Source organism: Melospiza georgiana, chromosome 3, assembly GCF_028018845.1.
Source record: "Melospiza georgiana isolate bMelGeo1 chromosome 3, bMelGeo1.pri, whole genome shotgun sequence".
Lineage (NCBI taxonomy): Eukaryota > Metazoa > Chordata > Aves > Passeriformes > Passerellidae > Melospiza > Melospiza georgiana.
The window spans coordinates 20915162-20940248 of NC_080432.1; the positions used below are offsets into that span (position 1 = coordinate 20915162).

General features: G+C 48.0%; 2 protein-coding genes across 3 annotated transcripts; both read left to right on the top strand.

The window, feature by feature from the left end:
- Nucleotides 1-1995: 1995 nt before the first annotated feature.
- Nucleotides 1996-5312, top strand: LOC131081861 (protein PET117 homolog, mitochondrial). Its single transcript, XM_058021232.1, has 2 exons — nt 1996-2109; nt 5163-5312. Exons 1-2 carry the CDS (start codon nt 2014-2016, stop codon nt 5310-5312), a joined length of 246 nt encoding a protein of 81 aa, XP_057877215.1. The 5' UTR covers nt 1996-2013.
- Nucleotides 5313-5326: 14 nt separating this feature from the next.
- KAT14 (lysine acetyltransferase 14) lies at nt 5327-23235 on the top strand. 2 transcript variants are annotated; one of them, XM_058021230.1, is made up of 10 exons: nt 5327-5823; nt 7484-7602; nt 10084-10205; nt 11857-12038; nt 12548-12967; nt 14888-15459; nt 16119-16255; nt 16763-16938; nt 19970-20160; nt 22635-23235. In XM_058021230.1, the coding sequence occupies exons 1-10, from the start codon at nt 5568-5570 to the stop codon at nt 22806-22808; spliced, it is 2349 nt and encodes a 782-aa protein (XP_057877213.1). In that variant the 5' UTR covers nt 5327-5567; the 3' UTR covers nt 22809-23235. The 2 variants fall into 2 exon arrangements, with proteins under 2 accessions (XP_057877213.1, XP_057877214.1); XM_058021231.1 differs by having other exon boundaries at nt 12551-12967.
- The last annotated feature ends 1852 nt before the right edge of the window (nt 23236-25087 follow it).

The following is a 25087-nucleotide window of genomic DNA, read 5'->3' on the forward strand; positions in this document are numbered from 1 at the left end:
TGCAATCAACGCAGCCCTATCAAAGAGGGTGCCAAATGCCTGTGAAAGAGCGTGGAGGGCGGATGAGGCACACGGGGCTCGCACAAGATGTATTTTCTTTGAAATCCAGGACAGAAATGCCCCCTAAGGATGGACTGCAGATGTTATCCGAGATCATTATCCAGATCTGAGCTGTTTGTTTTGCCCAGGGGAAAAATGGCCTTGAGCTTTCCAGTCTCCTTCAGGTGTGACCCAACCCTTTTCCGGCTTGGCCCCACCTCCGTGAGCGCCGCTATTCCCAGATAAGGAGGAACCAGGCACAGGAGAGAGGGCACCAAAGCTCTGGGCATTGCACAGCTCTCCCCAGCAGAGAAACCCTCCCGATCCACTTCTCTCTCACTCTGAGCCCATGCTCTGCCTCTCCGTTTGGGAGTCTAACACCAGGCTTGTGTTTGTGGGGCTGAATTCCTCTCTCGTGTCCTCCTGCCCACCGGCAGCTGGGAAGGTTTTTCCCAGCAGGAAAAGATCTTCCATTGGTGCACATCCATCCCCTCTGGGCGCTCCTGCCCTCCATCACATCACTTCCCTGCCCCTGCAGCCCGGCTCCAAGAAAGGAAAATGGGATTTAAACCAGACCAACTGCTAATCTGGGTTTGGGAAAGGTCTCCTCTCACCCCAGAGCATGGAAAGGGGGAAAGGAGAAGAGCAGGGTCAGGGCAGAGAAGCTGGGCCCTTGGGAGATCGGGAGGGACAGGAACACCTGAACCACCAGGGCAGAAACAGATTGTGAAAGCACAGCCTGAATGCTCCCTGGGGATTTTAGCCCCTCCAGGGATTAATGATGGGATTGAGTAGAGGGAGCTGCACCTTTCCCCATTGCCAGGGGTTCTGTGCTGGCTCCCATCCACCAGGTTTGACCCCATTCCTGGCACTCCAGTGGCCTTGGACCCCTCACAAGCACAAACCCTAAAGAGAGTAAATACAGCACAGCCATGAGACTCCATTGGATGTTATCATCCCCACTAATTCCACCTTTCACTTTAATCATGTTCATTCAGCAGAGAGATTAAAAATATTATAATGAGGAGGGATCAGCCTGACATGTGTTTGATTTCCCTCTTCCACTGCAGACAGAGCTGGGGATGGAATCATTCTCTCTTCAGAGCACGGAAACCTGGCAAACACGAGGCCTTAAGGCCACACACTGAACAATGAGAATACACCAAACAATTGAAGAGCAGCTTTCTCCAGCTGCTTCTCCCACGCAATTCGGCATTTCTGGGCAAGGACAGCGCAGGACTGGTGGTCTTCACTCGACAAAACCAGAAATGTTTCTTGCATGCACAAGAAAATTCCTTTTTGTCGCGTTGGCCGGCGGGAAGCTCCAGGGAGCAGCCCCAGGGGACACGGGCACAGCTGGGCACCCAATCCCCAGCGGCGCTGAGGGAACAAAGGCTCGGTTTCTGGGGTTTCTGGCCGGCAGGGTGCGAGTTTAGCCCCCACGGCAGAGTTTCTGGCCACCAGGGTGCGAGTTTAGCCCCCACGGCAGAGTTTCTGGCCACCAGGGTGCGAGTTTAGCACCCACGGCAGAGTTTCTGGCCATCAGGGTGCGAGTTTAGCACCCACGGCAGAGTTTCTGGCCATCAGGGTGCGAGTTTAGCACCCACGGCAGAGTTTCTGGCCATCAGGGTGCGAGTTTAGCACCCACGGCAGAGTTTCTGGCCACCAGGGTGCGAGTTTAGCACCCACGGCAGAGTTTCTGGCCATCAGGGTGCGAGTTTAGCACCCACGGCAGAGTTTCTGGCCATCAGGGTGCGAGTTTAGCACCCACGGCAGAGTTTCTGCCCGGTCTCGGACCGGCGTCTCTGGGAGCCGCTCCCCCAGCCCCGCCCCGCATCGGCGTTCGGCTGCTCGCGTCTGGCTCGCTGCGCTCGGCGCTCTGCAGGGGCGGGGCGCGCCGCCTCACGCTCTCCCGCTCCCCCGCCCGCCCGCCCGGCGCTTTCCCCGCCGCGGCCCCGCGCCGCCCCGCCGGCCATGTCGTGGGGCTCCCGCCTGGCGCTGGCCGTCTCCGCGCTGCTCTCCGCCGCCATCGTGGCGGCCGTGCACATCCAGCAGCGCCGGGAGCTGGAGGTGAGTGCGCGCCACGGGCCGCGGGGGGGAAGGCGGCGAGCGGGGCCCTGCGCCGGCCCTCAATGCGGCTCCGCCCACCGGCCGGGCAAGCCACGCCCCTCTACGCAGACCACGCCCCCTCACCTGGCCGCCCGGCAGGCCCCGCCCCCACCTGCGGGCTCAGCGTGGAGCCTCGCCCACTGACAAAAGCCACGCCCACCGCCAAAGCCCCGCCCCCTGCGCGCACCTGAGCCCGCGTGTCCCTGCTCCATCCATCCTTCCATCCATCCTTCCCTCCATCTATCCATCCTTCCCTCCATCTATCCGTCCTTCCTTCCATTCCTTCCTTCTCTGGCAGTGTTCCCGGGGCTCTCCCCTGTCTGGCTGTGCTGTCCCACTTGTGTGCCCACTGTTTTTCCTCAGCCCCACAAATGCAGCCTGCTGAAGGACAGACAGCCCTGTGCTGGAGGACAGACAGCCCTATGCTGGAGGACAGACAGCCCTGTGCTGTGCCATGCCCCTGCTGCCCTCTTGTTCTGCCAGTGCAACCTGTCAGAAGCACCACGTGGTAATGGAACAGGGTGGTTCTCTGTGCTGTATTTATAAAAATCAGGGAATTCCTGGCAGGCAGCCTGTGTGCCAGGGAGCCCACAGCCAAAAGGTGTCAGCTGTGACCATGGTGAGTCCTAGAGCAGGGCAGCCCTGCCTGGGACTGGAAGCTGTGTGGTTGTGTGAAGCTGTGCTGTGTGGGCAGTGATGTGCTAGTTTGGACCCTGCTGATGAGCCCAGGGTTATATGAGGGCACACAGCTGATCCTTCCCCACTTACATACAAAAAATTTAGAAAATACACACAGAAACAGCCTGTGCTAAATGACACTGAGGCAGTCAGAAGTTACAGAACACCAGAGTTCAACTTCCCAATCCATAGCCCAGCTGGCTGTTGCTCGGGCTTTGTGATACATTCTGTAATTAGAGGATTATATTGTGTTCCCCTCCAGAGATTGTCTGTCAGTGCTTGAGAGGGATGGAATCTGGAGGATGAGGCTGGTATGGGTAAGGAAGGAGGCAGGTTTGTGTGAGGGCACAGGCAGGAGCAAGGACAGGATGGTTGGGATCCTGGAGTGGCAGCTGCACTTCCAGAGCTGATGGATGTGCTGGGTAGATCACCTAACATATTTTGGGTAGATCACATCACATTTTTGTAGCCGGCTGCTCTCTGATTCAGTGTGCCTGCCTTGGGGCACTGAGGATCTGGCAGGAATAGCTGCTAAATGCTCCTAAATTGCAGCTGCAATAAATGGCAGCTGTACTTTGAACGTGTGCAGAATAAACATCACCCTTGGGTGTTTCATGGGACACCTGAACCTCATGGATCTTTTTGACCCAAATCCCATTGTAGGCTAATACCTATTCAGAAGCTCCAAGGCTCAAAGCTTATGTTTTGTAAATTTAATCTGAGATTTTCTTTTTATAATTCTTCATGGCCAAGCCAAGCAGTAGTGGCTTCATGTTCCACAGATCCAGCTATTTAGATAACATAATGGAAATAAACATTTTACAGTCCTGGTGTAGAGATTATTTCAAGTTTATCTTTATGCAGATTAATAAAGGTTTGACTCTTATAAATTGATGTGCCAGGCCCAGAGTGCTTTGAGCTTGCACATGCTTTTCACGCCTGCAGAAGACAAGCAGGGCTAACTTTTAAGAATGGAGGAAGATGAGAAGATTAAGTTTTTTATTTCAGGTCTTTGTCTCAAATTCTAAAGGTGTCCTTTGCAAAATGTGCATTTTCAAAGTAAATGCATCCACCACCTGAAAGATTGCAGTGTTTTGTGAAGGAAAAAGGATTTACATTCTTGGTGCAGTTGATCAGTTACCTTGTATCTCCTCACATCTTTATTGTTATTAACTGATAGCAATGTAATTATAGGTTTATGAACTTTGTATTCAGTTTCAAATTACTGATTTGTAGTAATCAGTAATTACAGTAATTTGTAGCCTGAGTTCAGTTGATGGAAGCTGGTGAGAAGGAACTGGTTTTATTAGATTAATTTCTGGAGAATTTTGATTATTGGCAGACACGTGGGCTGTGCATTTTCTTAACAAGATGAAATTATTTCTTAAACAAAACCTTTCTGTTTTGATTTAGACAGGAGAAATGATTGCATTTGAAGGTGCAGTCATTGGCATGCTAGGTGAGGAATTAAACTGTGTTGAATAATAGTCACAGACATCCTCTCAAATGACTTTGGGGTCAGCTTTCAAATAAATTATTTCCAGGTGCATTTTGGCATCATTCAAATGGGTCAAAAAATTATTGATCTTTCCCCTAATTATCAAAGTATCTATGTGAGTAAAAATGTCCAGGTAAGAGAGAGAGAAGCAGCAGGGATTTTCTTAGGGCTTTTCCCACCCATTGAGGGGTGGCACCCCAGGTTGAAAGCTGCTGGTGTTGTGTTGCACACAATGTATTTATTTATTTATGTGTTATATATTTACATGATTTATAATGAACACTTTAGGTAAAGGGGATATTTGTGAAGTAAGTGCTCTGCTGTTTCAAGTTTGGCATAAGCAGATTGTGGATTTTTTTTAAGATTAGGACATGAGAAGAAAGAAGCGAATGAAGACACATACCAATTTTTCTTAAAATAGTTTCCAGTTTGTCACAGAATTGTGTGACAAACAGAGCAGAGAAGTTTTGAGGAGCTCCTTCTGATGTGGTAAAGATTTAGGTGAGAGAGGAGAGGGATTTTTTAGATCACATCCATCGTGCATGGCACGGGAATTCCAGGCTCCGAGCATTTGTTTGCTCCATAGCTTTGTCACTTAGTGAACCCAGCCATCATCACTAACCAACATCACTTCAGTGAGTGCAAGTAAAGCAGTTTTTGGTGTAGTGATTCTGGATATTGATGGAGTGATTCTGGATGTCCTGAAGATTCCAGCCACGGTAAATTGCTGTGGGAAGACCCTGCAGAGGGAGCAGAGGGAGGGTGGAGCTGGGGTAGGGTTGGTCCCCATCAGCGTCCCCGGGCTGTGATAAACCCTTTGTGTCCTTTGTGTTTTCAGAGGCTGCGGAGTGGCGTGGTCAGAGATCTGGAGCGTCAGAACCAGAAGAAGGAGAACGTTCGCCTGCTGGAAGAGCAGATCGCTCTGACAAAGCGGCTCATTGAGGAGAGAGACAAGGCGCTGAAGGAAAAGCGTTCCCAGCAGCCCTAGGCACGGGCCTGGCTCCTTAGAGGTTTGATTAAAGACGTTTGAAGGTCGTTTGCATCTCACTCTTTGCAGGTGTAACAAACAGAGGTAACCTGTGAAAGACTGGTTATTTTGTATAAATTATAGTCCAGCCCCTGCGGTTTTGGGGCAGACACAAGCCCATTTCATCTGTGATTGGCACTCACACTGTGGGGGCTTGGCTGTGCCGCGTCCCAGGCTGGGCAGGAACCGCTCAGTGTGGGGCAGGCTCCCTCTAGCATGGCCAACAACGTGCACATGGGCGGGCTGCTCAGCCGCCACGACGATGAGGCCACCAGGACCTCCACCTCCGAGGGGCTGGAGGAGGGTGAGGTGGAAGGGGAGACTCTGCTCATCGTGGAGTCCGAGGACCAGGCTTCTGTGGATTTGTCGCACGACCAGAGCGGGGACTCCCTGAACAGCGACGAGGGGGAGACGTCCTGGATGGAGGAGATGTCCTATTACTGTGAGAAGTGCCAGAAGTGGATCCCAGCAAGTAAGGCTGTGTGGTGCTGGCCGTGGTGGTGTTTGAGAGGTGTTTGTGCTGCCCTGTGTTCCTGTTTCACACCTTGGTGGGTGATGCCTGCTGGCAGGGGCTGTGTCAGACTCTGCTGTCCCGGAGCTGGGGCTCTCCTGAGGAAGTCAAACTGTCTTCTTCAATTACTAGAGAGCATCAAAGTTCAGAAATGTGCCCACACTCACAATTCTTGCAGCTATTTAGCGACCTGGCCTCTCTGCTCACTCAGCTAGTGACCCTTGCTGTAAAGCTCTGGGGAGGAAAAGGACTTTTGTGTGTTGCTTTTGTTTCCTCCCTGTCGATTTGTCAAGTCTGTGGAGCATATGGCTATATCTCAACCTTAATATTTTCCCAATAATGTGAATTTAAGTTGGCCTAGAAACATGCCCAGCCTTCAGCAGCCAGCTGTGGGGGTGTTAGGAGCAAGCTGCAGAATTTGGTGCCTCTCCTTTGGCACAGATACATGCTGTTGGCAGTATAACAGACTGCTTTACATTCTAAATTCTGGATTATCTGATCTGTTATTACATTTAAGAGCCAGATATTGATAAACACCTTGGCTTTGGTTTTTTTTTTTTTTTTTTGGTTTTGTTTTGGTTTGGTTTTGTTTTGTTTTTGTTTTTTTTTTTTTTTTAATTTTATTTTTGATTTGGGGGTTTTGTGGGGTTTGTTTATTTGTTTCTGGTCAAAAATAAGGGACTGTTTAAGTGGCACCTGCCTTGCAGATATGTCAGAGCTGCCCTTTTTGCCCTCTTCGGATTTGCCAAAATTTATAGTGTAAAAATCTCCTCTCGAGGTGTGTTAGTGATTGTTTAGGTGTTAATGTAATGAAACCAGCATCAGACTAATTAATTACTATGCAGTACAGGTAAATATTAACTTGAAATGTATTAATAGAAAAAAATGAAGCAGAGTTAAAGGCAGCATGAGCTATCTCACATGGAGCACCTCATTTAACACTCAACTTGTTTTATTTTACAAACATGCTCCTCTCTGCAGTTGCTGTGGAACAAATCCAAGGAGCAGACAAGGCCAGTTGCAAAGCAACGGTAGCCACATACAAATGTGCAGAGTAAACGAGCTGCCAAAGGGAGATACTGTGCTGTTCCCTAATCGTTCAGTTCTAGGGAGTTCAGTTGTCTCATGTGAAAATAAAACAGACAAACAATCACTTTATTTCATTGAATTGCCACTTAGAAATTCTCTTCATTTACCGAGTGTGAGGGTTTTTTCAGATGCAGTTGCAACTTGAATTCTGTATTTCAGTATAGTAGCAGGGTCTCCGTATGTTAAAAATTATAAAGTTATACAGTAAAAGAGATGACATCCTTGTAGAGAAACATCTTAGGAGTGTGACTTTACAGAAACACTCTAGTCTTAACATTGTTTCCCTGTCCTCCGGTGTCACTTTTCAATTGTTCATGTTTGTGTAAATTAACTCCTGGTGAGTTTAGAAGCCCTGATTTCTTTTTTCTCTGCTGTAGAAACACGGAATTAAAACCTGTAACTTTGGATGCATTACAGGTGGTTCTGTCATTTTTGTTCAGACAAACCTGATCTTGGAAGAAATCCAAATTTCCTTTGCAGCACTTTTTCCTGTAAAAGGGCAAAAAGATTGATTTTTCCCTTTTCATTTTAGGTCAACTGAGAGAACAGCTCAGCTACCTCAAAGGAGATAACTTTTTCAGATTCACTTGCTCTGATTGCTCAGAAGATGGGAAGGAGCAATTTGAACGTCTGAGATTAACGTGGCAACAAGTAAGTGAAATGTTTGTGCCCACAGAACAGCCGTGGGACTTTCTGAAATTGTTGGTGGTTGTGTACATGCTACCTGGAAAAGGAGGATCAGGTATTGATAACAAAGGAGCATTTGCATGAACTGCAGAAATTAATTAGCTGAGGATTGCCTGCACATGAGAACTTCAGCATTTGGCAGGGAAATTGAAAGATAATCATACAAACCACATTCCTTTTCTTTTTTTTTTTTTCCTTCCCCTTATGTTGCTCATGGATTCATGGCTTCAAGCAGGTTTGGAAAAGCAAAATAAATGCAATTTGGCTTCTAGGCATGAACAGTTTTTTGTGTCTAAGAAAATGTAAAACTGGTGAGGTGGCAACATAGAAACAGAAAGCTTGCCAGCTCCCTGGGTACAAAGCTCCAACCTGGCTGCCTGTGCACTTGCTGGAATTCACTGTTCCAGTCATTTGCACACCTGAGCAATCAAAATAACATCTCTTTGCATTCTTTGGGCCTGTAATGGTGTGCTGTCTCATAGAATATCATAGGATCAGCTAGGATGGAAAAAACCTTTGAGATCATCAAATCTATCCTGTGACCTAACACCACCTTGTCAACCAGGCCATGGTACTGAGTGCAGCATTCAGGGTTTCCTTAAACACCTCCAGGGATGGTGACTCCACCAGCTCCCTGGGCAGCCCATCTCAATGCTCAGTCACTCTTTTGGTGAAGAAATTCTTCCTAATGTCCAGCCTGAGCTGATCATCTGGGCACCTGCCCCTCCTGAATCCATGCTGTAGGGGCCAAGTGATGGCACTCAGGATCATCTGTTCCATAACCTTGCCAGGCACTGAGGTCAGGCTGGCTCATCTGGAGCTCCCTGGATCCTCCTTCCAGCCCTTCTTATGGATGGCTGTCACCCTGGCCAACCTCCAGCCATCAGGTGCCCTCTTGGTGAGCCAGGACTGGTGGTAAATGATGGAGAGCAGCTTGGTGAACTCTTCTGCCAGCTCCCTCCTCACCTAGGATGGATCCCACCTGGTCCCATAGACTTGTGAGCATCTAAGAGGGCTCAGCAGGTCACCAACTGCTTCCTCCTGAATAACAGGATTATTATTCTGCTCCCTGTCCCCATCTTCCAGCTCAGGAGGCCACTTGTCCTGAGGACAAGCTGTCTGAAAATATCAGCCTTGTTGGCTTTTCCTTGATTCTTACCCCTAGTCACTCAGCCTTATTGTCATGTAAGGTAATTTGAAACACTGATTGTAACTCCTGCACTGCTTTCTTGTGGTGGCCAGTGCAGGGAAAAAGGTTGGTTTAGGCAGGGCTCTGTGCTGACAGACTGGAAGAGTTTCACCAATTCCAGACCGGGAAAGCAAAGGCTGCTGGCATTGCCCAGGTCTCTTCAGGGACAGACAAAATGAAAATGGGTGAGGAGGAAACCTGTGACCACATCCCTGGGCTTCCAGCAGCCAGAGCTGCTGCTGCTTCTGGGTAAGTGGAATTGAGAGGAATGGTCAAACTAACTTACCTGAAGCAGGAAGAATGGGGACAGTGATTTCTGGATTTTTTTCAGAGTATGTGGCTTCAACAGATCCATATCTTTAGCCAGTTGAAAAGAGAATTATTTTTGACATCCTGAGACAAAACCCACAAAATCCTAGTTATCAAACTGAGAGGGGTTGTGAGGTAGAGATATGGTGAAGGAGACATTAAAGCTGTCCATGTTTCCTCATTTTGATATCTTTGACAATGCATCCCAGAAAGTCAAGGTCCACTGTAAGGAGACCCATCTCCCTGAGAAAAGCAGATTTCAGACTTCTCTGAGGGTGAAATACAAGTTATTATTGGAAGTAGTGCCAAACTGAAGCTGTGTGATTGTTAAAAGATGATCCCAACCTAGCTGACTTTAGTTCTGTTCTAATAAATTAATTGAAATTAATTAAGTAAATATAATTAACAGTTGATCACTTAGGATTTACTTGAAGGAGATATTTTTTCAAAGCTGCCCTTTAGTTTGGGTATGTAACAAGTCAGAGTGAATTTGGTTGTGAAGTGTGTAAAAGACCATTGCCACAGTGTTCCTGATGTATTGGGTTGCAGGATTACTTGTGTTTTTTTAAAAATTTATTTGAAAGTCTGTTTCTCTACCTCCACATTACATTCGGACCCCAGCTGTTCTGTAATTCATTTATACAACATTTATACAATTCATTTATGCACAATTCTTGTGTCTCAGCACAAACCTGCATAACTAGGCAGCTTGTTATTCCCCTGGGATGGAGAAATCTCTGGAAGAATGTGCATCTAACAATAGAAAGACAAGAACAGGCAGCACAAAACCAGGAAGAAGATGGATTGCAGAAGTTGCCTATGAAGTGTTGCAAAAATAAGATATTTATGAGGGAGAAAAGATCTCTGTGTGTGTGTGGCAGCTGTGGGGGTCTGTTCAGCAGAAAAAGCAGAAGGGATTCACTGGTGTCCAACACTTTCTGTTGCAGGTTGTCATGTTGGCAATGTACAACTTGTCTCTGGAAGGAACGGGCCGTCAGGGGTACTTCAGGTGGAAAGAAGACATTTGTGCTTTTATTGAGAAACACTGGACTTTCTTACTAGGGAACAGGTAAAGACATGGTGTTTTCCTGAGGGTCTGATTGGTGAGCCAAAGGAATTAAAGCCTGTTCTACAGATGGACAAGAATCCTAGTTAATTTGGTGACATCTCTGTTGAGCCTTACAAGTGATAAAAAGGGAGGATTTAATATGGAAAATCTGAATGCAGGCATGGGGGTACACTTGAGAAAGAATTAGCATTTCTTACTGGGGAGAAACACCCCCAGGAATGTCACACAAAAGCAATACAAATGCATGTATTTTGGATTATTTCTTATCTTCCTTTAGGTAGCATATGAACTTGCAGAGAACTGAGTTTTTCTAAACAGTCACAATGGGTGGGGCTGATCCTGATATTGCCAAACTTTAGGGACAGAAATGTGATCCAGCAAAGTTCCTTGGCTACAAAGCTTGCCAAAAGACCAAATTCTTCAAGAACTGAGCCTCACCTTTTAGATTGTTTCAGATCATAATGAAATGGTTCTTACACAGTAGGTGTTAAACAATTGGAAAGTTTTTTCACGCTGTCAGAGTAGGAGCCCCTCTTGTAGAGGGCAGCCTTCATTTTCCAGGTGAACAGCACATTTATTCTGAGTGTGCTGAAGCTGTCAAAGCCAAGCCTCACTGTTAGTGAGTGCTGTGGAGGCAGGGAAGGAACTGAGCAATCCTTGGAAGTTGTAGATTTGATTGACTTCACAGCTTCTGTCCTTCCCCAGGGATTTCCTCTGTCATAAGATCTGGCCTGTCTTCCTAACCAGATTTGGTCTTGGCTTTGCTTTCAGAGCTTGTCTGTGCCTCCTTGCTCTGTTCTCAGAAATGTTGTTAGCATTTGTCCTCTCTGGGAGCCACAGGGACCCAGACAGGAGGGCAGCTGGTGGCCCATTGTCCCTCATTCAGGGAACCAGTGCCTCCCAGGGTTTGCTGCTGCCTTTTGAGACTTGCCCTGGGAACTGGGCACTCCTTGCTCTGATTAAAATTCAGAGAGTGATTCGTGGCCTCAGACACAGCCTTCCCACTTGCCTGGACAAGCCACTGAAGGAACACAGACCGTTGAATCGTGTGTGCAGCAGCACAAACTGTGCAAAGATCTTCCTTGGCATATTGAAGTGCAGTTTATCCAGATTTACTGTAACACTCCAGACTTGGAGCTGCAGCAGCTGGGTTTGATCCCCCACCTTTGGGGTTCAGTACCTCAAGGTGTGTAAGGGCAGCACCTGAGTGAACACCAGCTCAGCCAAGCCTTGGCAAGCACAGAATTTCCGCATGTGGAGGTGTGCAAAGGCAAGAAGAAATCCTGAGATTCTGGGCAACTCTGTTGCATGAACCTGACTCTCCAGAGTCAGGGTCAAGGGAGTACCTCAGTTATTGGCTACAAGGGCAATTCTTCAGTATTTCTTCTCACCTCTTCCCTAAGTGACATCTTAGTTAGCCCTGTCCCCAGTTCCTAAAGGAACAAAAAATGCTGAGGTGCCCAGTAAGAGTGCACTGCCCAGCAGAGGGAAAGGCTTAACTGCAGCTCCTTGCCTCCAAGGGGCCAAAAAAGTGCTTCAGGAGTAGTTCAGTGATTGTGTGTCAGTGCCTCTGGCAGAAACACTCTGTCCAGGATGGAAGCACAGCTGGTGAGTAGGGACCTAACCCTTGTTTTCCTCTCTCCCACCGCAGGAAAAAGACCTCAACATGGTGGAGCACAGTTGCTGGCTGTCTCTCTGTGGGGAGCCCCTTGTTTTTCCGCTCGGGGGCACAGGAATTTGGAGAACCGGGATGGTGGAAGCTGGTTCATAACAAGCCCCCAACACTGAAGCCTGAAGGAGAGAAGCTGTCTGCATCTGCACTGAAGGCAAAAGGTAACTCTGTCCCCAGTAGTGTGTAGATTTCTTGCTGGGCCAGAGCTGGGAGATGTGAGAAAAGTTCAGTTGAAACCAGTTTGTGTGCATGGACAGCTCCTTAGTTGTGTTCTGCTGTAATGGCCGACTGAACTATGGGGTATATATTGTAGAGTGAGAGGCCTGTTATATTTTATTACCTTTTTCCATTGTGCTGACTTACAGGTTTTGAGGCTTGTGCAGAGTGGTTTTCTGTGGGTTATTTTAGCTGAAATCCACAATTTCCCCACTTCTCTTTACCCTGGGGAATATCTTTTATCACTAGATGCAAATTCTCCTCTGTGTGGAGGAACAAAATTTAGGCTTTAACAAGGCTTTAGTCATACACTGGCTTGATGCTGCACGTCCCAGAGTGAATTTTGGTCACTTTGAAAACCCCATCTTTTAAGCTCTGTAGTCAGCGTGGTTTTGACTGCACAGTGTGAATCCAGTGACTGCAGGAGCTCAGAATAAGCAAACTCCTTCTGCAGCAGCTTCCAAGCCCCCGCTGGATCCCATCATTACCGTGGAAGGCCTCCGGAAGCGCGTGAGCCGCAACCCCGTGGAGTCGGCCATGGAGCTGAAGGAGAAGAGGTCCCGCACTCAGGAGGCCAAGGACATTCGCAGAGCCCAGAAGGAGGCAGCCGGCTTCCTGGACCGCAGCACCTCCTCCACTCCTGTCAAGTTCAGCAGCCGCTGCCGCCGGCCCGACATCGTGCTGGAGAAGGGAGAGGTCATCGACTTCTCCTCGCTGAGCTCCTCCGACCGCACGCCCCTGACCAGCCCCTCTCCATCCCCGTCCCTGGATTTCTCCGCCCCCGGCACGCCCGCCTCGCACTCGGCCACTCCCAGCCTGCTCTCGGAGGCGGATCTCATCCCCGACGTCATGCCGCCACAGGCGCTCTTCCATGGTAAGGGCCACCCTGAGTTTCCTTCAGTGATGAACCGTGTGCGGTTTTCTAGGAGTATGTTTTAAAAAGGAAGTTCCCAATGAGGTGCAGGATCCTTTCATGATGAGATGGGAAGTAAGTGGCAGTATTCTATTGTCTTAGTTGAGTGTGAGTCTCAGGTAGTTGGCTGTTAGTTGCTGCACTGAGATGTGCAGGATGTCTCTGTTTCGGCCTGCGCATCTGAAGAACGAGTCAGAGCTCTTCAGTTTTCGGTCTAGAAGTTGTTTATTCTTATCAATAAAATTTTCTTTCTGCCCAGCGGAGATCTGCTCAGCAAAGCAGCCACAGGCACTCTGACCACCCCTGAGGTGGTGTTGTCCTTTTATACTGCAAACTACAAATAACATATTTACACTTAATTCCTAATATCTATCACCTATGTTAGACAGTGCACTTCTACTCTAAACCAATCCCAAAGAGCCAACATCACTGCAGAAAATGGAGACCAAGAAGAAGAAGAAGAAGAAAGGCTGGACATGCCCAAGTTCCTCTATCTTGTCCCCATAACCCCATACCAGAAATCTTAAAATCTACATTTTCACCCTATGATAATTTTATTATTATATTGTTTAAACTTCTGTGACTTTCATGTCCTCATACAAAGCTGGTAACTTGCTCCAGGGGTCAAAATCAAACCTGCAGGTGCTCTGGGCTGTGTGCCAGGGTCTCCGAGCCCCCTGGTGGGGTCCTTGGCAGCTCTGGTCATCTGGAGGGATGCACTGAGTTCTGACATGTGAGAATTGACTGGTTTTCTGTTGCAGCCTGGATAGCTGCTAGCACAGTCCAGTTGTGGTGTTACATTTTAGTTAAGTGGTTTGCTCTGTCTCACCCCTTGAAAATGTACGGTTTATTCCAAGCCTCCCTTGAAGTACCATGTATCTGTAATCCCAATGGCCCAAGTCTTATTCTGTGCCCACTTTGAATCTCCCTGTTCAGCTGTGTGAGGGAGATGAGAAGCCTCTTAGCCCTTTGCTCTCTCTTGGCCCCTTTTCCCCCTAGGCTCTCCCTCTCTCCCTCCCCCTTCTCCCTCAGAAGCCATGCTGCTCCCGGGGGTGGCACCCCCAATAAACCCTCATCTAATGAGCACCCTCAGAAGCCATGTGGAGTCTCCTTGCCTGCCTGCTGCTGCCAGCAAACATATAGCTCAGGGAGCCCCCACCCAATGAACTGCATCAGTTTTCCATAGTTTTATCACCAGCTTCTAAGGCCAGAAGAAACCCCCATGATGGTTTCCTGAATGAACAGTGGGTAGAGTTCACACAGTAACTGCTGGACCTCTCAGCATAAGCATTTCACTGCAACACAGATAACACTGTTATGTAGCAAGTCTAGTTTTGTCTCAAATGTTTTTCATGGGAGAAATTTTATTCCCATGGTAATATCCCAGTATTTTATAGGTTTGATTGTGCTGATTAATGGATGCTAAGTTTCAGTCAGATTGCAGAGCAGTGATGCAGGCTGAATTTGCTTAGTTCCTTAAGGAGCCAGTCTTCTGGGTGACAGGAGGAATAGTGAGGGTGTGCTGGCTGAAGATACAGCTCACCAGCTTCACTTTTTGATTTCCCAGCCTTTGGGAAGTTTCAGCAGCTTAAGGTTCCTCAAAAAACATGTGATTGCAGCTCAGGAGGGGCGCTGTTTCCAAACTCCAAACTACAAGACACTTTAGGAGTAGGATTGATGCTGTGTCCCGAAATTGGACTCTTTTCAGTATCCCCCATCCAAAATCAGGAGATCTGGCAGTACGCAGAAATTGAAATTTGTTGGGTAAACCCGCATTATTGTTCTTTAGCAGAAAAATGCTGTGATAACCATTTTTGAAATGAGACTTTGATGTTTAGATTATTTTTTCTTTCCCCTGGATTATTTTGATCTGTTCCACAGATGATGAGGAGCTGGAAGGAGACGGAGTCATAGACCCAGGAATAGAGTATGTGCCCCCTCCCAGTGGGACAGCTGGTGCTGGCACCATGATAGCAAGCAGGAAAAAAGTGAAGACAGCTGAGCAGATCAAGCAAGAGGTGGAGAGTGAAGAAGAAAAAACAGAACGGATGGAAGGTGACAGTGAAGATCCCGAAGAGTCAAACACACCCTTGCAGGTGAGAGGACGAGACAAGGGCAAGTCACAACTGGAGAGGGATGCTAAGCCCAGAGTTCCCAAGCACACCTCAGTTAGCATCTATGAGGAGAAGCTGCTGCTGAAGAGACTGGAAGCCTGTCCCAATGCTCTGAGCATGACCCCAGAGGCCCGCAGGCTGAGGCGCAAGCTGCTGGTGAGGCAGGCCAAGAGGGAGAGAGGGCTCCCACTCTTTGACCTGGACCAGGTTGTGAATGCTGCACTGCTCCTGGTTGATGGGATTTATGGAGCCAAAGAAGGTGCTGTCTCCAGGTCCCCAGTAGGGCAAGCAACATACAGAACTACTAGCCAGGACTTCAGGATCTTGGACAGATACCAGGTGGGTGTTCCCAAATCTAAGTTAGCTTTTGGCACTGCTTATTTTAAAGCTTTTGCTGCAGCCAGCAGTGTCACATTGAGTTATCTGACTCCTAAAGTGAAAAGGATCATGTGAACAAGACTCGTTTTGGCTCGGGGCTGCGTCCCCACCAATGTTCTCCTAAATCCCTTTTTTCTTGGGACATGCTGGTTCAGCACTGCTATCTGTCAGTGTCAGCACCACAAATGTCACTGTTTGTACTGCAGCCCTGCCCAAATGCTAGAGGCCTGGAAGTCACTGTGTTTGTACTCCAGCCCTGCCCAGATGCTGGAGGCCTGGAAGTCACTGTGTTTGTACTCCAGCCCTGCCCAAATGCTGGAGGTCTGGAAGTACCCAGACAGGTGGATGTGTATAGGAGGGAGATGACCTGCAGCACTTTCAGATTTGGGCACCAAATTTGGGAGTGCTCAGCAGAGCCCAGAGGTGGTACCACCGTGCTCCATCCACCCTGTCACACTGAGAGGCCATTACTGTCCCTCCATGTGTTCAATCTTTGCCTGACCTCCCTGCAATCGTTGTGCATTTTGTGTGCATGCGGACGATGCTGCCCTTGCTCTCCCTCCATGTGTTCAGTCTCTGCCTGACCTCCCTGCCATTGTTGTGCATTTTTTGTCACGCAGACGATGCTGCCCGCCACGAAGGGATACCGCCAGCAGACAAGCAGGTTCCTGTACCGCCTGGTAGGCTCGGAGGAGCTGCTGGCAGACCACAGTATTGTCAGCCCTTACACCTCCCGTGTCCTTAAGCCTTACATCAGGTACAGAGGGTCTGAGCTTGCTCTTGGCTTGTGCACCGCCAGCCCACGGAGAGGACACCTTTCTTGGGCAGTGCTCCTCACTCCTCCTCACAGTACATCCCAGTGCACCATGGTAACCCTGGAGGGATAGTGTTGGATTTAGCTGAGTGGTGAAATGGATTGCATTGGGAAGGGGAATCTCCAAGAGGGGGCAAGGGCAGAGAGGGCATTGCTGTAGCCATTCAATGCAAGTTGCACCTGCCCTTGGGTCAGAGCTGTGATTTCCTTGCTCATGCTGTAAGGAAAGACTGGCTGGACATGCTGTGGGGCTGGAAAGTGTCCTGCCCTCTGGCACAAGGGTGTTTTTGCTGAGCCTGGGGCTGCTTCCCCATGTGAATAGAAGACTGTTCTTTATTTTCCTAAAGCTGAGCATGTCAGAAGATATTTCATGGGCAGTACCCATTTAGCTGCAGTGGCAGTTCTTGTTGCTCACTTGCTTTTTGTGTTTCCTTTTCATGTTCCTGGCAGACGTGATTATGAGACAAAGCCTCCAAAACTCAGGCTGCTGGCAGAAATCCGGGCCAATCCACACAGGAATGATCTCAACTGGAAGGCTGAGCCAGAAGCACCCATTGATTACTGCTACGTTCGCCCTAATCACATCCCCACTATTAACTCCATGTGCCACGAATTCTTCTGGCCTGGTAAGATTCCTCCAGTGCTTGGGTTTCCAAGAAAGAAGTGAAAAAATATGTTCTTGGGCCAAATTTTATTTCACTTGGTGTCTGGCTGGTTCTTAGAAACCCATTATCTGATGTTACAGGAATGTATTTGACGTGGAGGCGTGGCTTTGGTGTCTTTGTCTCTTGAGATTGTATAAAACTGGGCAATTAGGCCCTAATTAGCACAGCACTTACAAAAATAGGTGCTAATAGGAGTAGTAGGTAGGTTGGTAGTTAACTAAACTTAGGCATCCAGTGAAATGTTTTGCAAGAATCAGGGGTTGAAATAAACAGTTTCGTACCAGAGATTACTGTTCATTAAGTCTGTGAGAAGGTTTCTTCCTAGCAGCCATAAGCTGCATATATCAGAGTGAAAGTTGGGAGGTCGTAGGAGGAGTGGCTGAGGTGACTCGATCTGTTCAGCCTGGAGAGGAGGAGACTGAGGGGAGACCTCACTGTGGGCTGCAGCTCCCTGAGGAGGGGAAGCAGAGGGGCAGGCACCAACCTCTTCTCTGTGATGACAGGACCCAATGGAATGGCTATGAAACTGTTAGGGGAGGTTTTGGATGGGGATTAGGAAAAGGTTCTTCTCCCAGAGGGTGGTTGGGCACTGGAACAGGCTTCCCAGGGCAGTGGTCACAGCTCCAAGCCTGCCCCCGAGGAGTCTGGACAACACTCTCAGGCACATGGTGTGATTCTTGCAGCTGTCCTGTGCAGGGCCAGGAACTGGACTGGATGATCCTTGAGGGTCCCTTCCAATTCAGCTTATTCTGTGATTCAGTGAATTGCTTTTACAGCTGTGATGTCCTTTATTTCTTCAAGCCTCAGTGGGAAAGGTTAGGTTTGTGTTTTTCTGTGTCCTTTCTGGAACTGCAGGTTCTTTGAGGACAGTGTCCACCCTTTCTGGGGGTGGTTACAAGGCTGCACCCTTTAGTTCTTCTGCAATAATAACAGGGATGTTCATCTGCTGCATGCATCAGCTTCTGATCAGCAAACAAGGCAGCAGGCTAATTTAGAAAAGGCCAGTGCAAACAGAACACACCTTTATTCCAGGTAACTGCTGGCTTTGTGTTTTGATTTGCTGGTGGTGATTCAGCAGGGCTGTAGTTCAGCAGTGCCCATGTGCCCCAGTCAGGATGGGAGCTCTTTTTGCTTCTCATTATGCAAATTGCACAGTGTGGGGGCAAATAACCTGGCACACCTTTCCTTTCACGAGCTGTTTGAGGGTTTGTGAGAGACTCTTGCAATGCCAGCAGAGGCTGAACCGCTTTGTCATAGTCTCCCCTCTCCTGATAATGCATTTGAAGTTCTGGCCAAGTTGGCTTGCATCTTCATTAAGTTCTTCGGGACTCACCCTGTTTTATTTAACATAAGGAGCATGGGTGTGTTCCACCCAACTGTGAACTGTTCATCATTAAATCAGAAAGCTGACACCCCTGTCAGTCTCCAAACAGGAATCCAAATCTTTTCCATGGTGATAAAATTCTGATGCTGGGATATGATTGTTGCACCTTGGTTCTGTTTAGCAGGAGAGGGAAGTGATAAGGATGTAAAGCCTGGGTGCAAAGGGTTTAGCTGCTACAACTTGGGGGTGGGAGGCAGAGATATGCAACTGGGTGAGCATCATTAAGCCAGCACTTAGTTGTTCTATGCCTCCAAATCCTTCCTTTCAGAGCTGTTCTTGCCTCTCCCAAGGCAGAACCAGGTTTCCAGGTAGAGACATTCCCAGGTGTTGTTTGTGTCAGTGCCTTGGTGCCCTAACGGGAAACCTCTCCCTGGCAGGGAGTGTCTCCAGTGGTGAACCATCCTGAGCTGAGCATCTCCCTCCCTACAGGAAAAGCTGCACCCCTGCAGAGACACCAGTGCCTGGGGCAGGGAGTGTTCTGTCCAGACACGCTGCAAGGCACTCCACAGGCAGGGCAGCCTTGCCTTAATTAACACAGCTCCCCATTGCCAATCGATCCCTCCCACGTCCCGCTCCACCCAGCTCACTCTGGAGCAAGGAATAACTCACCCCCTTCTCTGTGCCTGCTGCTTCTGAAGTCTTGCCTCTCATCAGAGTGATTACTGGAAAACACACTCTGCTGTTTTGTTACCCTGTGTTCCAAATACATGGCAGTTGCCAACTTGAGGCTGAAGCAAATGTTTCTGGCACATGTCCTCTGTGTCTTGCATCTCATTTAGGGTCTGTCCACACAAATTATCGAGCAGTCAGTCTTCAGTGCCTTGAGCTGCACTGCTGGGTGCTGACAGGCTGTGTGGATGCTCTAGGACTGGAGCAGCAGGGTGTTAGGCAAGGTAACAAACTCCCAATCTGTTTCTGAGTCCAGCCTCTGACTCACAGAAGCACCACTGCCTGAGAGGCTGCTTCATGCCCAGATTAGAGAATTTGCATGCTAAAAGCAAATGTTTGGATAGCGTTGGAAGCTGTGGTCAGGCTCACAGTGCAGCTCCACAACCAGCTGAGAGTGCACAAGAGACAGCAGTAAGAGCTGCAGAGTGGAGGAAACAGACAGAAACCACAGCAGGCAATGGTACCAAAGCTGAAGCTCAGTTTCATGCATGCTGCTTCTGAAGAGAGTTAAGTTTCCGTTTCATCCTTGAGTCATTTGAAAGGAAATCAGCTTTGTTAGTGTTTCCATGCAAGCTTCCCTGCTAGGCAGATACTGTTTTGTCTGTTTTGTTGTATCATCTTTTCCCTTGCATACTCACCTGGCAGGGGAGGCACCAGGATCAGGCAGCTGGTTTCATCCCCTGCACTCTGGGTGTCCTGACTCCTGGGATTTCCCAAAATGTGGGAAATTTGGCCTCATAATTTACAGTAACAGCGGGCTGCTCTAGCAGGGACTTTGGACTATTCTATTATGCTGTCATCTCTTGCTATCACAAATTTGAACTAAAGGTAAAAAGAAGGGATTGAGTGTTTCTAAAAAGCCTTAAACTCCTGGATTTGAACCACACTTTTGTTTTGGTTTGCAGTGCTTCCAACTGCTGTTTCTCTCTTTCTCCCTAGGAATTGATTTGTCAGAGTGCCTGCAGTATCCTGACTTCAGTGTTGTTGTCCTCTACAAGAAGGTTATCATTGCCTTTGGCTTTATGGTGCCAGATGTGAAGTACAACGAGGCTTACATCTCTTTTCTCTTGGTGCACCCTGAGTGGAGAAGAGCTGGGATTGCAACCTTCATGATTTACCATCTTATCCAGGTAATGAAATGAAATCATCCCTTGAATCTGCCAAAGAATCAGCTCTCACTTCTTCTTTGTGTGCACACCTGCAGCTATTGGAGAGTGAGATACTGGGGAACCCTTTTTGTGAGTGTTTATGGGAGGGAATAGCTCCTGCTTTGGAAGTCAAAATGTATTTAGGAAAACAACCATCCTGGTCATGTCCTCAGAATTAGAGGGATGCTGCACACTTCAGCTGTCCTGGGGTTAGCTCTGTGTTCTTCAGTGGTCAGTAGTTTGTGTACAAGGGATACTGTAAATGGGGTTTAAGGAGGAAATGAGGTAACAGTGGGCAGGGTCAGTTAGAATTATTGCAGCTTTCTTGACTACACCTGGAGGTTTATTCCATGCATTAAATCACTTACTGATCTCAATCACTCACTTGCACTTTTATCCTCTGGTTCAAATACAGATGAGTTTATGATGAAGTGTTTGCAACCTCATTGTTTAAAATGGGCCTTGTTCCACAGGAATACTTGGGAAAATTAATCTCAGCTAACTAAATGGGTGATACTAAAGGAGTTAAACTTCATTAAATCTCTGAATGAATACTGTTATTCAAGTGGCCTTAATTCCACTGACTTTCTTGAATTAAATTGCAGGAAAGGCAGCTTAATTGTGAGTAAAGATGAGTAAGATACATGTTCTTTACAGAGCCCAACTCCACAGTTTTACCACTCCCTGAACTCTCTTGGCAGAGCTGCTGATGGGAAACATTGTAGTCAAGATGAGCTTCCCTAACAAAAACTCACCATTGGAAACTGTTTTATCCTCTTTCTTTTTTTGGCTAAAGCAAGGTAGGGAGTGCTGGCAGAGCCTTGTGAAAGTGATCCCTGCTTTGGAAAAGCACTTTGTGCTCCTGGGCTGCCTGAGGATAACTCTGCTACCTGCACAGCTCTCTGCAGTGCTGACACAGGCCTCTCATCAATATTCTTTAAACTCAGCCCTTGCATCTCCCAGACAGCTCTGTGTCAAGTGTTGAAGGAAATTGCCCTCAGCTCTGTGTGTTGATGTGAGATGTCAACACCCAGTGGGAGCAGGAGCCAAGGTTTGCAGGGATCCAGCAGGTGGACTCTCAGAGACATCCCTCTCCAGCAGGGTGGGATGCTGGAGTTGGCAAGTCAGCCACAGAAAATCCTCACACCTTTCTGTAGGATGTATCACATCAATTAACCTAATCCTGCTTGCATGAAATTAAATTCCCTGTTGAGAGAAGCCAAGCAGATCTGAGAGATTTGACTCTGATTAGGCACACTAGCAATGAGAGATCAGCACTGTATGTTTGGCTCACATGAGGTTTGTTTTGCCATTGCTGACTTTCTGCCAGTGGCAGAAGGGGTTTAGTCCTGTGGAACAGTGGTGGTTGTGACCTTCTGTTCCTCAGTCTCCAGGTTGTAGGTGCTGCTCTGCAGCCTGCTTGGGCTTGGGGTCTCCTCTCTGTAGCTTGAGACACTTTGATTCTCTGCTTGGATTAAGATAGGTCACTGACTTTGGGATCAGTGTGCTGAGTTTGGGGCTGAATTCTTGGGAACAGCATAACTTAACAGGAACATGGTTTGATGCAAATAGTGGTGGCTGGTTTTGATGTCAAAATTTATCTCTCATGCATCTGTCCCAGAGGAATAAACTGCATTTTCTTAATGATCACATTCAAATTTTCTTTTCCCCAAAAGAGCTTCCAATTATTTCTTTTTTCCCTTCCCTCCTTAAATTCCTGAGAGTTTTCCCCTTGAATGTACTATCTTGGAGATTTCCTAGAGGGTATTACTGTTCCCACTTTAGAGTTACCATACACTCAATATACATGGAATGCCATTAAATCACTTGATGAAAGCAGAAAATAAATTATTTCAGCATCTTAATCAGAGTGTTGCTGGTTAGAATAATTTAGGATCTTCAAGGTAACTTCAGCCATGCTATTATTTGCTGTCTGAACTGAATTTCCTGCCTTCTCAGGAGGAGAGTGCTGTGCCCTGAAGGATGGGAGAGGAGCTGGGTGGGATAGGCAGGAATTCCAGCATGACAGCACAGAGGTGCTCAGGCAGTCCCAGAGAGCTCAGCTCTGTTTGCTGACAGGGAGGATTGCAGAGCCTGATCCTCTGGCATGTTTTGTCTTTTCTTCAGGCCATTGTATTTGAGATCAGGGCTGTACACCAAGATTATTTTTAATTAACAATTACTTTAGTAATTTACAATGGGCAGATGACAAATTATAATCCCAAACCTTACATTGTCAGAGAATCCACATTTCCCAGAAACAAAGGCTCGGAGGAGCAGCAGCAGCCCTCCCTTTGCTGTTGCTATGTGTGGTAACTCCTGTGACTTTTCTCACATTTCCTCAGTACCTTGGATCCCTGAGCTGATGAGTGTGCTCACCTCCGCATTCCCCCAGAGGCTGTCTCATTCCCTTGCAGTGATATCTCCTTTTTGTTCCTCTCCCCCTCCCTTGGCAGACCTGCATGGGCAAGGACGTCACCCTTCACGTCTCTGCAAGCAACCCTGCTATGCTGCTCTACCAGAAGTTTGGATTTAAGACTGAGGAGTACATTTTGGATTTTTATGACAAGTATTACCCCTTGGACAGCAAGGAGTGCAAGCACGCCTTCTTCCTCAGGCTGCGGCGCTGAGCTGTGGGAGGGCTCTGGGGAAAAGCCCAATCCATCCAAAAACTCCCCCAACTTTTGGTGGAGGATGTTGGCTGCCACAGGAGAGCTGCAACACACTGGTGTGTTTATCCCTAGGACTTTGGATGTCAGCAATGTGTGGAAAAATGCAATCCAAAAGGATTGATTCCTGTGCTCCAAGGGGAGAGGCCTGGAAATGCCAACTAGGGTACACTGAAACCACTGGAAAATTGAAATTCCTAACTGGGAATTTTCCTGCCACTGTTACTTTGGAGAGCCTCATTAGCAAACAAAAATACCAAACAACATAGTGTTTCTCACTTCAGAGGGGCCCTATGGATTTCAAGTTTTGAAACCTGTCCAAAAAATGTTGCGGGTTTTTTGTCTCTGTTTTTGTTTATTAGCAAAAAATGAACACCTAAACTGAAACCATTCAGTGTTTCTGTGTGGTTTGCTTTATTAGGAACTGTCTTGAGTCTGTGAAGGGAAATAAGGCATTGGTGCCTGTAGCTGGATGTTAATGTTAGGAGAGTTCTGCCCATGCCAGAACTGTAGTCCTGGAACCATGTTTCAGAAATACTGAAGAGTTTGTGGATTCTTGTTATCCCAAGTGCAAGGCTCAGAGGAGACACCTTTGTTTTGCCCCTTCCCTTCCCCTCCTTGCCCTGTGCTCAGTGTGGTTCTCCTAGTGCGCAGTGTTTTGTGTTCAGGAACAGTGTCAGGTGGGTTTGTGTCTAGGCAAGGCAGGGCACCACAGCTGCCAGATCAGCTCTTTGGAATCCTTCCACCTCTCTGTGGTTGTGGGGCTGCAGATCAGCCCTTTGGGCACACCTCTAGCCACAGAGCAGCCTCACAGGCTCCAGCACCCACCTCCTCCTGCTGGCAGAAACCCAGAGTGAAAGTCAGCGGGGATGTTTGAAATGCTGATTTGTAGAAGCAGTCTGCTTGCAGCTGGGAGGGAGGAGGAGAGGGCAGAGGTGGCCCAGATCTAGTTCTTGGAAGCACCTAGGCTCACCTAGCAAAGAATAAATAGAAATAGCCAAGAATTAAAAAATACAACCCCAAACGCTTTCTCTGGTAGTGGCTCTTGTCCTTTTCCACAATGTAGCAGCTTCTCTCTGACTTTCAGTGCAGATGAACAGAAAGCTGCACAGACCAAAGGCCAGGCTGGGCATTTTAACTACAGATCACATCCATTGGGATGGTCCTTTTACATCCAGCCTACAGAGAGCTACGCACCAAATGTGACTTCTCTGTCCTTAATGTTCTGTGTGTACCTGCTGGCTACCTGACTATAGCAGTAATTGCCTTACTGGAGTCTTCATTTTGGTAACAGAAGAGAAAGGGACACAAAGTATGTTTTTATGTAGCCAGTGTCCCCCATCACCAACACAAAACCCAGTGGAAAGGAAAACCAGCCCAGCCAAGGGTTATGTGCCCAGACATCCATGCACATTTCTGTCTGTTTCATGACTGTGAAAATTTTCAATGTTCTTAATGTTCTGAGTTAGCTGGACTTTGAAAGAAAATAAATATATGTCTTTATGAATGGAATTAAAGCCCTTCCCTTGGAAAAGCTTGTCTGTAGTCATACTGTCTGTTAAGGTGTCTCTCCATCATCTTATTTCATTGGAATCTAGCAAACTCCAGTATGGCCCGAGAGGATGCGTGTGGGCAGCTGACCAAGGCAAGAAACTCATTTCCCTACGGGCGCACACAGGCAGGCCTTAGCAAGCTCCTCCTTTCCAGACAGAATTAGGAAATACAAAATAGTCGGAAAAAGATCATGGTTCAGCATTGTGTTCTCGAAGGTGACCATGAAGATCTTGAGGACCATCTTGTTCTGTGGCTTTGTCCCTCAGGGACTGCCAAGTGACAACGCTTTTATAACAGCCCTGTGTCATCGGAGCTGCAGCCAGCTTGTGTTATCCAGGTCCCTCGTTTAACCCCAGATCCTCAAAGGCAGTGAAGTGATCCTCGGGGTGGGAGCCGTGGCTTTGTAAGGGATGAGGTTCTAAGGTATGTAGTGAAACAAGCGGACAAACGATGTTCCCAGCCCTCTGCTTCCCTCTGGTGCCTCGGGAGCCCGGCTGCTGGCTCACCCGAGCTGCGCTTGAGGAGCCAACACCGGGCAGCGGCCCGAGGAGCCAAGCACCGCTTAACAAAGCCCGCCTTTCCCGGGAATAAAGGCGGAACATCCCCTTTCCTAACGGGGCAGCAAATCCCGGGTGTTTGCCTGAGCTCCGATTCGCTGCCACAAGGAGAAGGTTTCCTTTCTCCTG